Below are 14992 nucleotides of genomic sequence, written 5' to 3'. Positions count from 1 at the left end.
TTTGAATATGATAAATGTTACTTTTAAATAGTAATATATATTACTTTTTGCAAGTTTTAGTTTAATAAATTTGTTTTGTTTTTTTTCCTCAGTATTCTGCTGGATACAGATGGTCACATTAGTCTGACAGATTTTGGTCTGAGTAAGGAAGCCTTAAATGACCAGAAAGCTTATTCCTTCTGTGGAACAGTGGAATATATGGCTCCAGAAGTTATAAATCGTAAAGGTCATACAACTGCAGCTGACTGGTGGTCATTTGGAGTCCTAATGGTCAGTATATCAATCAGACTATTTTTAATAAAGGGAGTATTTTTTTGTTTATTTTCACTTTATTGATGTTACTTTGTAGTCAAAATGTATTTGCATAGTTTTTAGTATCCCTTGGAATATTATGTGCTGCTATTGAGTCGTGAAATAAATTACATGTAGCTATGAATAGAAAGTTAGTATTACACCACATATAAAGATATCATGATGTTAGAGAAATGCATAGATTCAAGAAGTCTTGATAGAAATGAAGCAAAAACCCTATAACCTTTTGAAAGCATTTGGGTAATAAGGTTTTTATTTAATTTTTGTAATAGATATAAAATATTTCTGATTGATCTTTGCACTTTGTTGTTATAAAAAACAAGACTCTTGATTAAAGCACTAGATAATGCACATAAGGTAAGTTTAATTTATTGTAAAGTTCAGATGATTAATTAACTTTTTTAAACCATATAATGACACTACACAACAAAGTTTTTGCTTCTTGAACACTGCTGGGTGTTCCTTATAGATTTTTGGCTGCTGATCACAAAAATCACATCCAAATTTGCTCATCACGTATTGTTTCATCGAAAAGTCTTCAGTTTTGTCATGTTTTTTGTTATTTTTGTGTCCAAAAATTTTCGTTTTTGTAAGAGACCTCTGAACAATGTTTTGTGCAGTCTGGACATGTCCAGGCATGAAATCAGGCAAGGTTGGAAGCTGTTTTGTGGAAGTGGCTTGCATACACAGATGCTGCTCATTGGATTAATATAGACCTTATTGTGTGTATGTATTGTTTCAGAATATAGCATTGCCTCAGTAGCACTGTAATAAGTAAGTTAGATGTTATAGGACGATTGGGGTCGGTCAATATGTCTCATCAGTGTCATAACAGCCACGATACATTCTGTTATATTTGTGGCGAGGATACACTTGTTTATCAAAGACGCTCAATGACTGCTCTTGTGAAAAAAGCATATCATCTGTACTTTGGCTGTAAAATTGGTGATCAAGACCAGGAATTGGCACCTCACATTTGTTGTGCGACATGTGCTGTCTGTCTAAGAGCTTGGCTCAGAGGCATTCGAAAGACAATGCCGTTTGCTGTCCTGATGATATGGCGAGAACAGAAAGACCATGTGACGGACTGTTACTTCTGTTTGACTAATGTGTCTGGTTTCTCTGCTAAAAACAAGAAGTCAATTGAATACCCTAATCTGCCTTCAGCAATGAGACCTGTGCCACATGACAACAGTTTTTCAGGGAACTGGCAGTGACATTGATCCAGATTTTGAACTGTGTTCCTCAGGCAATCAATATCTCATAATACAGTCAGAATTAAACGATCTGGTCAGAAATTTGGGTCTGTTAAAAGCAAAAGCTGAATTGGTGGGTTTGAGACTGCAGGAATGGTGTTTGATGTCACCAGGCACGAAAATTTCTGTTTTTCGAAGCCGCCAAGATGATATAACCAAATTCTTTGCACAAGTTGGCAGTCTCTGTTTCTGTGTTGATATTGAAGGATTGTTCTCTGCTTTGATTGTGACCATGACCTGCAAAAGTGGCTTCTCTTTATTGATTCATCAATGTTAAGCCTCAAAGCTGTTCTGTTACACAATGACAATGTTCACCCTTCAATACCTGTTGGCTACTCAGCACACATGAAAGAAACCTACGAGAACATGGAAATATTGCTGAAGTACATCCAGTACAGCAAGTACAACTGGAATATCTGTGGAGATCTGAAAGTCATTGCTCTGTTACTGGGATTGCAGCTTGGCTATACAAAGTACTGTTGGTTCATTTGTGAATGAGACAGTCGTGCCAAAGAGTCACATAATTCTAGACAGAGCTGGCCACTCCATAAAAAGTTAGTTCCAGGACAGAAAAATGTGGCACATGAACCGCTTGTCAACCCAACAAAGTTTTTTTTGCCTCCTCTTCACATAAAATTGGGACTTATGAAGAATTTCGTGAAAGCAATGAACAAAGAAGGTGAAGGTTTTCGTTATTTAAGACAGATGTTCCCAAGAATAACTGAGGCCAAGATCAAAGAGGGCATTTTTGTTGGCCCTCAGATCAAATATGTTATGAGTGACAAGCAGTTCGAAGATCTGTTAGTTGGGCTGGAAAAGATTGCCTGGAAAGCCTTCACAGACGTTGTTGACAATTTTCTTGGCAATTACAGAGCTCCATATTACATTCAGCTGGTAGACAAATTTCTCAAAGCATACAAAACAATTAAGTGCAACATGTCACTCAAGATTCATTTTCACCTCTCACTTTGGACTTCTTCCCCACAAATCTCGGTGCTGTCAGTGATGAACATGGTGAAAGGTTTCACCAGATCATTGCTACAATGGAAAAATGATATCAGGGCAACTGGAATTTGTCAATGCTTGCTGACTACTCTTGGACACTGCAACGTCATGCACCGGACATTTAATACAAATGAAAATCAGGAGCAAAACACTTTTAATTATGTTGAACTTAATAGGGTATTAGAAACATAAACACAATTAAATACGTTATTGCTGGTAAACAGTTAACTGTCTATTTCTTAGAGTTCCTATGTGATGAAGCAAAACCAAAACTATATTTGTGCATACCCACCAGGTACCTGTCACAATCAGCAAAAACTTTTCAGGAAGCAAAACTTAAAAAAAAAAAATTGTTGTGCAGTGTGATCTGAAATGTCGTATTAAGAGCTTAACAAACTTATATAATTAGGATGATGTACAGAAATGATAAAACTATTACACAGTTTGAGATGCTGACAGGAGCCTTACCATTCCAAGGAGCAAACAGAAAGGAAACGATGATGCAGATTCTCAAGTGAGTGTGTGTTTATGGCCTTGTGTTCTCACACAGCTATTAGTTAATAGTAGAACAATCTTGTTTCAGGTAGGTTAAAGTGTTCATTCTTATAACTTTTCAGAGTTATAATCAAAAGTCGAGTAAACTATGTTATCGTTAATATATGCAAATAAACTTGACATCAAAACATATTTAATCAATCAAATTTTAATATTACATAAATTGTAATTTCTTAGATTTATAAGGAAATAGTTAAATGAATTTTATATTATCCTTTGTATGTGTATTGTGACATTTATTCACTCCACTTGACTCTTGTGTATTTCTTCATTATCCCTCTGGAGTCCTGATTTTAACATAGGCTACTCATTATTACTACAGATATTACTAAGGTTTAGTTTGATAATTATAACCATTAACATTCTTTTTTTAATGAGGTATAAACTAAAAAGTCATACTCACTGCCATGCCAACCTGTCACATGCTCTCTCTTCACAAATTGCCACTAATTCTCTGTGATATGTGATATTATGTCATTTATAACTGATAGAAAGACAAAGTTCTAATTTACCAAATAATGTATAATGCCAATCAGTCCTAGTTCAGATAGAATAACTGAGTAAATTGTTTTAAGGTACTTTTGTGTTCATTAGAAAGCCAGTTAAATTATTATAGTTATACAACATTGTCTTCCGTGTTTGTGTTATTGTATTAGATTTTTAAGTGCATACTTCAAAGAAATAAAAATTATTTAAGGCACTTGTGCTATCCTTACGTAAAAAGGTAGACATAAGAGTCATCTGCAAGTAGAGTAAAAAGAAAAAGAGTCCAAATACAAGTATTATATTTCTTGTTTCTTAGTAACTTATTAGATTTATATTATTTATAGAAAACAATTACAATAAAAAGAACATCTCCATGGCGTATGCTTGAGGGCATTATATAATTTGCTATGGTAACTTGAACTGTGCATTTGCTGAGTGATTTATAGCTCATAGTGCTAGATTATTAGTTATGATTAAAATAATATAGTTAAACAGAAACAGACATAAACTGTTACAAGTCTTAAGCTAGTTAGGATAAGTAACTGTAATTTTCTGTTGTAATCTGCAACCATTCGAGGAAGAAAGGGTAGTTTAAGTTTATTTACTTGTTTTTAATAATGTTTACAAAGTCAGCCAAATTTACCTAGTGTCTATAGTTAGTATAGAAAACAAATTATAGATAAGATTTAAAGTTTCACTGAAAACAAATGTTTGTTATTCATTTTGGTTTCAGAGGTTGTGCAAATGCACTTCTCTTGAAATCAATGGATTTTGCTGTTAAGAACTCATTTTTCGTTTAGTGGTACTTTTTTATGATCAGAACAGTGAGGTAGCTGTAGGATCCAAGTGAGATCCTTCTCTAGCTAACCTTTTTCATAAAAAAACTATACTTTTTCATAGCCTTGTAAGTGATTATATTGTGGAAAGTATGTTTGTGATACTATTACTGTATTCAGGAATCCAGATCTTATTTTTAAGTATTTGGAGTATTTGAATAGCAAACATAACTGTATTTTTTGTAGATCATCTGTAAGATCATAGACTTGCAATTCTAGACATGTAATTTCATGATTGTTAGGGCATATTTAAATGTGATGTTTATAAAACAAATAACATTTACTGGTCTGTTACAATCTTTTTATAATGTCACTAATAGGATGGCTATTTTGTAACATTTTCTTAGCAAATTACTAATATATCTGAATTTAGCTTAATTTTTCTAATATATGATGATAGCATAAAAGTATACTAATTCTGAAAATATTACATTACTAGCAAAAGTATCTGGTTTAGCTGATGTTACTAGGTAGATATATTCTGGATGAGTATGTAAGTGTGTGTATTCTGAACTTATTTTAGCTTAGAGAAAACAGTCAAAAATTATTATTCACAGTTTAAAATTGAATCAAGTATTTTTAATTGTAAAACAGCAAAAAACATTCCCAGTTTAAAATTGGATCGATATTTCTACTTGCATGATAAATTTTATGCACTTGTCTCTGGGCTCTGTTATTTTACACCTGGTTTTTAGTTATATTTATTAAATTTATTTAAACCATATTAACATTCACTATACTTTTAAGATTGCATGGCCCTCCTTGCACTTCTGTCACTAACAGTGTAATGGGTAGACATTAAATGAACCATTTTATGTGGGTAAATGCATTTTGATTTTTTATGACTCCTCTTATTTCGATAAATCAAGCATGTGACACACACTGGCTTTTATATAAGTCAGATAACAAGATGTATAGTGGCATCTGTAATTATCTGTAATTATTGTCATTGCCATCAAACCTTTAATTCTTTTTTCATGTTTCTGGGAAAGAAAAATGTTAAAACTTTTTTCACTGTTTTCACGTGCTAAAATAGGTTCATAATAGACATACTGACATGGTCGTCCAGAATATATCAACCTAATAACTCGAGTGAAGCCGGGTATTTTTGCTAGTGTATTATGAAATTGTTTTTGATGACAAACAATGATTACTATTTAAGTATCTGTAAGAAAAATATCAATCTAACTTTAAACTTAAATTGTGTCTGAATTTAATCAACAGACTAAATTAAGAAATCAAAAAATATTTTTTCAATTTTGTAGTTTGTACATTTCATTTTATACTTTTATTACATAGACTAACAACAATATTAGGTTATACTTTTGTTGCTGAGTAATATGACATAAAAGCTATCTTAAAACAGTTATGTCTCAAGTTGTGAATCTGTGGAAAGTAAAGGTTAATTGAGAAGTTAACAACCTCTGTTAAATGAAACTCTCTTATGCAGGGCCTTTAGTACTGAAATCAGCTGTTGGGTTTAATCTAAAAATAATAGAGTGCATGAAATGAGTGTAATGGGTGAGAACATTTTGAGTGACTCCCATTATCTGAAAATGCTTTGGAAACAACACATTCAATCAGTAAGAGAATTTCAAGTCACTAGATTACAACCTTTGTCTGTTTTAAGCTTATAAGATAGATTTTATTACTTAACCTTACTAATTTTGAGTCATTTGTTTTTAATACTTTTTACCTGGGAGTCATCCTTTGGCATGTAAGTGACATTTGATGCATTTGACAAAAATGGAAAATTTGTCATACATTTTATGTAATTCATAGTTAACACTTTGGTGTTAAAACCATTGTCATAACTTGGTCCCAAATCTGTGTCCTTCTCATCAAAAGTTTTTTTTTTCCATGTTTTGGAATAATCTCAATTCAAGTATTTTGAACTTCAAATACCAATATTAGGGTCTTCTATTCCAAATAAAGTTTTTCTATGTCTTAAAATTTATTTTTTTCTAACCCAGGTCCTGGAGTAGCTGTCTATTCACTTTTACAAGAAAACTAATAACATTCTTTTTGAATTTCTAGAGCAAAGCTAGGAATGCCACAGTTTCTTAGTCCTGAAGCACAGAGTCTTCTTCGAGCCCTTTTCAAAAGGAATCCAGCAAATAGATTAGGTAAATATTATACTAGGTATTACATTTAATTCCATTAGACATTTAGTATGAAAATATATTTAGTTCTGATGTAAATACTGTGATAAAGTAATTATGTGTAACCTATACATTTATTATTTTTAGTTATTTATTTTATTTTTTTTAAACCAGTACTTTAAATGTATAATTACAACATGGCCTGTATAAATAGACTTAAAGTGAACTGTGACAGAAAAAGAGATTGCATAACTGTTAAAACCTCTAAGAGTTTAACTGTTGGGTAATGATGGTGTATTTTAGAATTATAATTATGGTAATCAATGGCATTGACATGATGGTAGGATGTCAACCTCTTGGAGTTGTAGCAGTGTTATTTTAAACTTTGGAAATTTTAACAGTAACAGTGAAGTTAAGCAGTATTAACATTTGGTGGGTTATAGCTGTTTGAACCTTAGCAAACTGTTTTTTTGTAACACTATTGAACTTTAATTTGCTGTAGAAGTCTTTGTTTTTTTTGTACCTTAGTGAATTGTAGTGCTCCATAAGTTTGGAGAGTTGTAGCTCTGATGTATCATGGTGAGCTATTATTCTGTTTACTATAGTAAGATGTATTAATATTGTGCCTTCATGAGCTGTATTCCTGTTGTATTTTAATAAGTTGTGCTGTTAAACCTGTTTTGTTGTCTCTCTAACTCTGGGTTGGTCACAGTTTTTAGAGAATGACATTCTCTAAATTTTAATATAATTTTTATCATTATGACATCTGTTCTGTTTTTATTTTTATTTTACATCTTATTTGTTTACCCTCCCTCTCAGAAGTTTGGAATTTAATGTAAATAATACAGATATTACTAAGGCAAAGTATAATTTTACAGCCTTCAATTTTATATGTTTACAGAACCACAAACTAGAAAATCAGAACCACTTGCCCATCATATCCTTTTCTTCACAAATTATCAGTAGTTCTTTTTTATGTTTTGTATAATATTATTTCTAATAGAAAGACAAAGTTTTAATCAATCAAATTATGTGTTATTTTATGTTGTTTTCTCTACAGAGTGTTATCTATTTTGACTCCAGTTTAAAAATTTTGTGTGTGGTTTTATGAAATGAGAACATCACTAATAAGAAATAGAACAAGGAGAGTAGTTCGTATTTTATTTGAATATTGTTAAAATCTTTTAGCATATGTTCAGCTGGCTTTTTTGGGTATCTTAGAAATCTTCTATTGAAGGAAATTACCTGGCATGCTTTCTTTTGATGATGTTTTGATCTGTGTGCTGAATCCTGTTTACGTTTTTCTCCTCATAGGATCAGGACCAAACACTGTTAAAGAAATTCAAGGTCATCCATTTTTTGCAACCATAGACTGGCAAAAGTTGTATGGGAAAGATGTTAAGCCTCCTTTCATTCCAGCAGTTGGCAGATCAGACCACACCTGCTACTTTGATAAAGAATTCACCACCAGAACACCAGAAGGTTTGAAATTCTTATTCTTAGAAAACGTTTTTATGCTACAGTATTTTAAAAATTTGAATTATTATCTTACAAGCAGTTACTTCATGTATTTTCTCAGTAAAGGATGACTTTTTTTAATCGATACATTTTTAATAAAGACCTGTAAACTAGTGTTAAAATATTTTTATGGTCAGTTAAACTTAACTTCAGTAGTTAACACTGCACTTCTTGATGACGAGAAACCAACTTGAAGTTGGTTAAACACTTCAGGTTAAAGTGAAAATGAACTAGAAAGGTCAAAATGTTGTTCTCTGCTTTATTAGTAAAAGTGTTAATACCCATAACAGCCTTTCCAAAATATATTTTTAACATTGTACTATTTGGTACATGGTTCACCATTTTTGTTTGAAATTGTTATCTCAGTAATGATTAGTACAGTTTAAACAAAATCATAGAGTCAAATTTCAAGACAGAATTAGTTGCTTTTAAAGCTTTCTAATTTTATCTTGTTTTTGTAGATTCTCCTGGTATTCCACCTAGTGCAAATGCTCACGAGTTGTTCAGAGGTTTTAGTTTTGTTGCTCCAAGTTTAGTAGAAGAAGAACATCAACAGCAAGCTGAAACTGAAGCTCTTAGTAAGGTTAGTGTTATCTATTGACTTGTTACTGGTGTACTTTTATATTAGTAAAGTTAGTGTTATCTATTCTCTTGTTACTACTGTACTTTTATAGTAAATCAAGTGTATATTATTTAAATATATACTGATTAGTCTTAATTGCTATTTAGATTAATTTTTTTTGTGTGAAATACATTTTTAAATTTGCTATGTTGTTTTAATTGAAAGAAAGCTCATTTTATTATTATACACATATTGTTGCATTGTCATTAAAAGCTTACTTTAACCCTACAACTTCTGGCACTGTTTATAAGTTCCTTTTGCATGTAGTATTTTATTACATTCAAAATTTAATTAACCTACTTTACTTTCAATATACATCAGTAAAGTTAACATTATAAGGTATGTTATAATTTGAATTTTTGTGTTATCTAAGTTTTAATTATCTTGTTTCAAAAACGATTAAACTGTAGTTTTCATGTTAAGTGATCCACACCCTTTGAAAAACCTTGATTTTAACAGCTACATGAGCTGGTAATGTACAAGAGTTTCTTCTTCAAGCTAACTACATGTGTTTCATTTAATTGACATGTCATATCTAAAGTCCCATAATTATATTCACTGGGAAACAGAAACAAATTTTTGCACCCTTGACTTTTGCCATGCCTACCTTCTATACTTTGCTTTGAGATCTATAACCTATGAGTAGTTAGTTGACTCAAGTGTATATAGATTTTAGAAAAAACCCAATTTACACTATTCTATACCAATAGTTAATTTATTACTGGCATGCAGATTTTTTACTGTGTAGATGTAAATGCTGTTTGAATTGTTGTCTGCTTGATCGACTATAGGACATATGATAGCTTCTTACCTAAATAATTTATTGTTAGAGAGACAGTTAAGGTCTTGCTTGTATATTTTAGTTAAATGCATATTACGTGTGTTTTAAAAATCATATTTTGAATGGTTTATAAGTTTAACTTGTAGAGTGGATTTTGAAAGGTTATAAACAAGATGGCGTGTATAAGTACTACGTTGGTTTGGCAACATGTCTCTGTAGGGAGTCTTTCAAAATACCTTTAAAAAGACCCTTGGGTAACTGTTAATGTATGGGCATGAAAGATAGTAGATGAAGAATTCAAAAATAAAACTTACAATAAACTTAAGTGAAACAAATAAAAACATGATTATCCTGGTGGATTTCTGTGGAAATTTAAAAGTTGTATATATATTTCCATTTGTTAATTTTAAACAGTTACTGCATTGTATGTTGATTATAAAAAAGTTGGCCTGGCATGGCCAAGCGTGTTAAGGCGTGTGACTCGTAATCTGAGGGTCGTGGGTTTGCACCCCCCGTTGCACCAAACATGCTCGCCCTTTCAGCTGTGGGGGCATTATAATGTGACAGTCAATCCCACTATTCGTTGGTAAAAAGAGTAGCTCAAGAGTTGGCGGTGGGTTGTGATGACTAGCTGCCCTTCCCTCTTGTCTTACACTGCTAAATTAGGGACGGCTAGTACAGATAGTCCTTGGGTAGCTTTGTGCGAAATTCAAAAACAAACAAACAATCTAATAGAGTTAGTGATATAGTAGAGAACATGGAAAACAAGATATAAAAATTTAACTTGAAACTTATGAGATTCTAGAGATTATATAAATTAAATGTAAAAATTTATAATATAAAAAATTAGTATTTTTGTACTTCATATGAAAATCACCTTGCAGATGAACTGTTTAAAGTTGGAGTGCAAATAACTATGTTAATTAACAAATGTTTATATTATAAATAGTAGGAAAAACATAAAATTAAATGTTTTATATTTCTAAAGTTGTTTTCTTGTAGGAACTTTAGTGCCCAATTTAAAAAAAAACTTCTTCCACTAGTTTTAATTTTGGAATGAAACATGAGGAGAGTGACTACATTAAAAGTAGTAGTCAGTAGTTACAGGGTTAAGAAAAAGACTGTTAAATTGTATGATAGTAACCACTTAAATTTTCTACTGTTCAGCTGAAGTCGAGGCAAAATTATGTGCTTTTACCATAATGCTGTGCAACAGCAAACATGCAGTGGCATGTAACCTTCAATTCAAAAGAATTTAACTTTCAGCTGTGTGATGTTATAGATAAAAACACGTTTTATGTTGAACTGTTTTGTGTTTGATTTCATTACATCTTGCTCATGTCAATGAGAGTAAAGGGCGTGACACTAACAGTTATTTGTTCAGAAATGGTCACCTGGAGACTATTTTTGGAACCTTGCATGTATGTGTACATGTATGTCTATATCTTTATATATAATTTCAAACAACAGTACGATTAATCTTCTAGATTTCTTGAGCCATTGTGCATTCATTACTAAATAATAAATTTGAAGTTCACTGTGTGCATCTCTATACAGATATTTCTGTAAGTAAATATTAAAGTTACATGGAATTACTCGTCAGTTATTCAGATTTATATTGTTTTTGTATTATAAGTTCTGGCTTAAAATTTGAGGATTATGTTTCTTAAATTAATCAATAGGTACTAAAATTTTATTATCACTAAACCCACTTCAGATTCATTGTACATTTAACAATGATGTAGAATATTCAGTTCCTTTAAATATTTTGTTGTTCTATTATTGATTTAAGTCTGTTTTAATGAAAACTCCAGCTGGCATCTAGCTCCTCCAGTTACAAAGGATCAATCACCAAGGAGTATGAACTCAAAGAAGAAGTGGGAGTTGGATCTTATGCTGTAACAAGACGTTGTGTTCACAGAGAATCGGGAAAAAGTTTTGCAGTAAAAGTAGGTTAACTAGTAGAGAAATTGGTTTTTGCTCCTTTTTTATTGGTGGTTTTAATACATAATACATATTACTTAGATTATGTTCTATTTAAATATTTTTTTTATTGTGGACTATACAGCATATATGCATATAAACATTTCAAAGAAAAAAACGTAAGTCATATCCACTCATTTTATAGCTAAAGTTGAATTTCACAGAAGATTTTAATGTAATTGAATTTTTGGCCATTTTTATTTGGTTACAAAGAAAGAGTTAAGAAGGTAATGAGACTAAAACAGGATAAGAGAAACCTTAAATTGTTGAGATTTATAAACTCGTTAAAGACAGGATGATTTAATATGGTTTAAATTTTTAGAAACAGTTCATTTTTGGCACTGAGCAACTTGTGTTTCAAATGCTACTCTTATGTAAATTCTTTCATATTAGTAGTTCACCATGTTATTTCTTTTTGAAAAATGTAATGTTGAGTAAAATAAGTTCATTCTGTTACATATTTTCAATTATAAGTTAATAATTAATACCCTTAACTTTCTTTCTGATAAATGTACATTGTGAAAACTATTAAATTTTAACAGATTTTTTAAATATTATTTTATTGTTTGTATATGTGTTAAAGTAAACTTTTCTCACTTAAAGACAAATATGTCTGAAATGTTTAATAATAATTTGAAAGTTTGTGAAATCAATAGTGACCATAGAAAGTGTTTGACTTTACAAAGTTAAAAATGTCTTTTACTGAGAATGATCCTAAACTATTCTACATAATTTGATGGTTTCCCATTCTTCTTGTAAGACACCTTAAAAGGCTAGGAAACTGTTAAAAAATGTAGTTTTAGTGAGGTTTAGGATTATTCTCAGTAAATATATTTCTAATTATGTAAAGTCAAATATTGTCTATGTTATCACTGATAATAAAATTGTTCACAAATGCAATAATGCAGTTTAAAAATGATAAAAAATTGAGGTTTGTAATTGGAGTCAATTGGGCTTTTGGTAGTGAAAGAGGTTAAACCAAGATTGGAAGACCTTAAAAACAAACAGAAGAACTTTAAATAAAAGGTATTGACAGTAAATTCTTAACCAAAAAAGTTATAAGCTCTTTGAAAATCTCAAGAAATTTATAGACATGTCTTGAAAGTCTTTGATCACTGGAATATTTATTTATGTATTTATTTTTTGTTTCTAGTTGTTTTTCACTGGTTTTTGATTAATATCACATCTGATTCGTCCAAATAAACGTATCATTGAACCTTCGTAGGTTCTGATAGGAACAAGTTTTGTGCTATATATTTCATCATGTTCATGAAGAATACTGATGTAAAATGCTACAAGTGGATAAAGTTAATAAGTTTGATTGAACATTTAGTTCTGGGAAACAACTTAAAATACAGAAAGTAAAACCATAAACTCTAAAATTATTCTCAAAACTAATTTTTCATTGCTATAAAAAATCTTGAGAAATCCAATTGTGTTATCAGTTATTAAACCATTTTTATATTTCTGGGTACACAATAGAGATATCATTAACATCTGAACATTTTGAATTTTTTTCAACTGTCCACATAACCCCATTGAAAAAATGGATCAATTTCTTACAGACCTTAGCTGAAGTATTTAAAATATTTCTAAGTGTAAAAACACATAAGATCATAGTTTTACTGTATAACTGCTAAAGCTAATATATTGACATATTCAAGGAAAAACAGGAAAGGAAAAAGTTGGCCTTATATAATTAATACTTTGTTTTTCTTACTGAGACTTTATAATTCAATACATTTGAGGATGTGAAAGGTAATAATAGTTTATCTTTTACTTTTTCTTGCAAGTTTGATTCATTGTATTTTCAGAGTTGGTCTTAAGCCTTAAGAATTTGATAAGCAGCTCCAATATCTCCAGAATACTTGAATGGAAACAGATGTAGGCCTGATCTGTTTTCACTATGAGCAGTAGTTTTCTATCAGACATGATAGAACCAATGAAACTATTAAATTTAACTTCATATTGAATGTCACACCACCATTTGGTATGTCAGTGGGAAACTTAAGAGCTTATGGTGCTAAAAATTGCATTTCAATATACTTGGTGGGTACATCATAGGTATCCCATTGTGTAAGTAAGCACAAGTACTGAATATGAAGCCTTGTGTTAGAATCTGAGATTTGCCACTTTGTTAAATCAGTGATTTAGCATGTAGAACATCCTTCTGTTTGCTAGTGTTATTACAACACAGCTATTAATCACAAATAGCTTGTTATTAATACTGTATGCAATGAGAAATTTCAAGTCAGTGACAAACATAAATTTGCTCTTTGATGAAATAATAAAATCAAAATGTTTTTTTAATTAGCAAGTTATGTTTTGTAAATTTAATGTTGACAGTCCACATAAATATTTGTATATGAATAAATGGAATTTTTTCGTATAGAGCTACTAATATCATCAACAGTTGTTACAAAACTAAAAAATAATACCACATGGCAGTGCTTTCAAAACTTCTTTTATGGCAACACACGGTATACATACCAAAAATAATTTAACACCACAGAGATGAGTATAAACTGGTACGTCAAAGGTCCCCACTATACCTGCTACTTCACAAGGCTGTGTTGGCAAACCTTTTTCATGTTGTGTGCCCAAAAAGAAATATAAAACATTATATAATTTTTTTGTGTGCCAAATTAGTGAGAAACTTTTGAAATACATTATATTACTGAATTTTATAACTAAAATAAAAAATAAAAACTTAACAAAACATTTTGTGCAATATATGAAAATATGACATCTCTTAGGGCATTATGTAACATCTACTTTGGAAAGCACCCCTACATGGTCACTAAACAGTTATAGGTATAATTATTATCACTAGGGGAGGTTTCCTTTCAGTGTTTTTCACAGCTTTACTTGAATATTTGCTTTTTACAATTATTCCTGTTGTGCCCTTTTCTAGGTCATCAACAAGTCTAAGCGAGATTGTCAAGAAGAAGTGGAAATTCTGCTACGCTATAGTCAGCACCCAAATATTGTCACACTTTATGATGTAAGTTCAATAGTTTTTGGTTTGCTTCTTTTTACATAAAATTTATTTATGTTGGTTAATCATGGTTAATGGATAATCAGTTAAACATGTGGAACAAAACACTGATGTAAAGATTAAAATAAAAATTAACATAATTAATGACAGAAAGGGAGAGTGCAGTTCCTGAAACAAAAAGAAAGTAATAAAAGGCATGGTACTGAACTACACTGCTGGCCAAAATCTTAAGGCCAATGAACATAAAGAAAAAATATGCATTTTGCATTGTTAGACTCAACCACTTATTTGAGTGGAGCTTTGAAAGACAAAGGAATTTTTCATGGCGAATAACGTGATTCTTTTGGACCATCCAGCGTGTTTGTCCGAACTGAACCCCATTGAAAATGTTTGGGGGTGGATGGCAAGGAAAGTCTGTAGTAATGGACGTCACTTTCAAACAGTGTATGATCTTCGTGAAGCCATCTTCACCACTTGGAATAACATTTCAGCAAGCCTTCTGCAAACGCTTATATCGACCATGCCAAAGCAAATGCTT

The 14992-nt window shown here is 31.0% G+C and overlaps 1 protein-coding gene across 2 annotated transcripts in view; it reads left to right on the top strand.

Annotated features, from left to right (window-relative positions):
* The window catches only part of LOC143223566 (ribosomal protein S6 kinase alpha-2-like), a 73377-nt gene that overhangs the window by 40236 nt on the left and 18149 nt on the right, over nt 1–14992 (top strand). For both annotated transcript variants that reach the window (XM_076451673.1, XM_076451674.1), the window contains 7 exons: nt 93–270; nt 3017–3087; nt 6488–6576; nt 7867–8034; nt 8532–8653; nt 11288–11422; nt 14371–14460. In XM_076451673.1, coding sequence (XP_076307788.1) covers nt 93–270; nt 3017–3087; nt 6488–6576; nt 7867–8034; nt 8532–8653; nt 11288–11422; nt 14371–14460 — 853 coding nt within the window. The remainder of the gene's footprint in view (nt 1–92; nt 271–3016; nt 3088–6487; nt 6577–7866; nt 8035–8531; nt 8654–11287; nt 11423–14370; nt 14461–14992) is intronic.

Source organism: Tachypleus tridentatus, chromosome 8 (assembly GCF_004210375.1).
Source record: "Tachypleus tridentatus isolate NWPU-2018 chromosome 8, ASM421037v1, whole genome shotgun sequence".
Lineage (NCBI taxonomy): Eukaryota > Metazoa > Arthropoda > Merostomata > Xiphosura > Limulidae > Tachypleus > Tachypleus tridentatus.
Note: the sequence above shows the minus strand (reverse complement) of the source record. Positions and strands in the feature narration are given on the sequence as shown.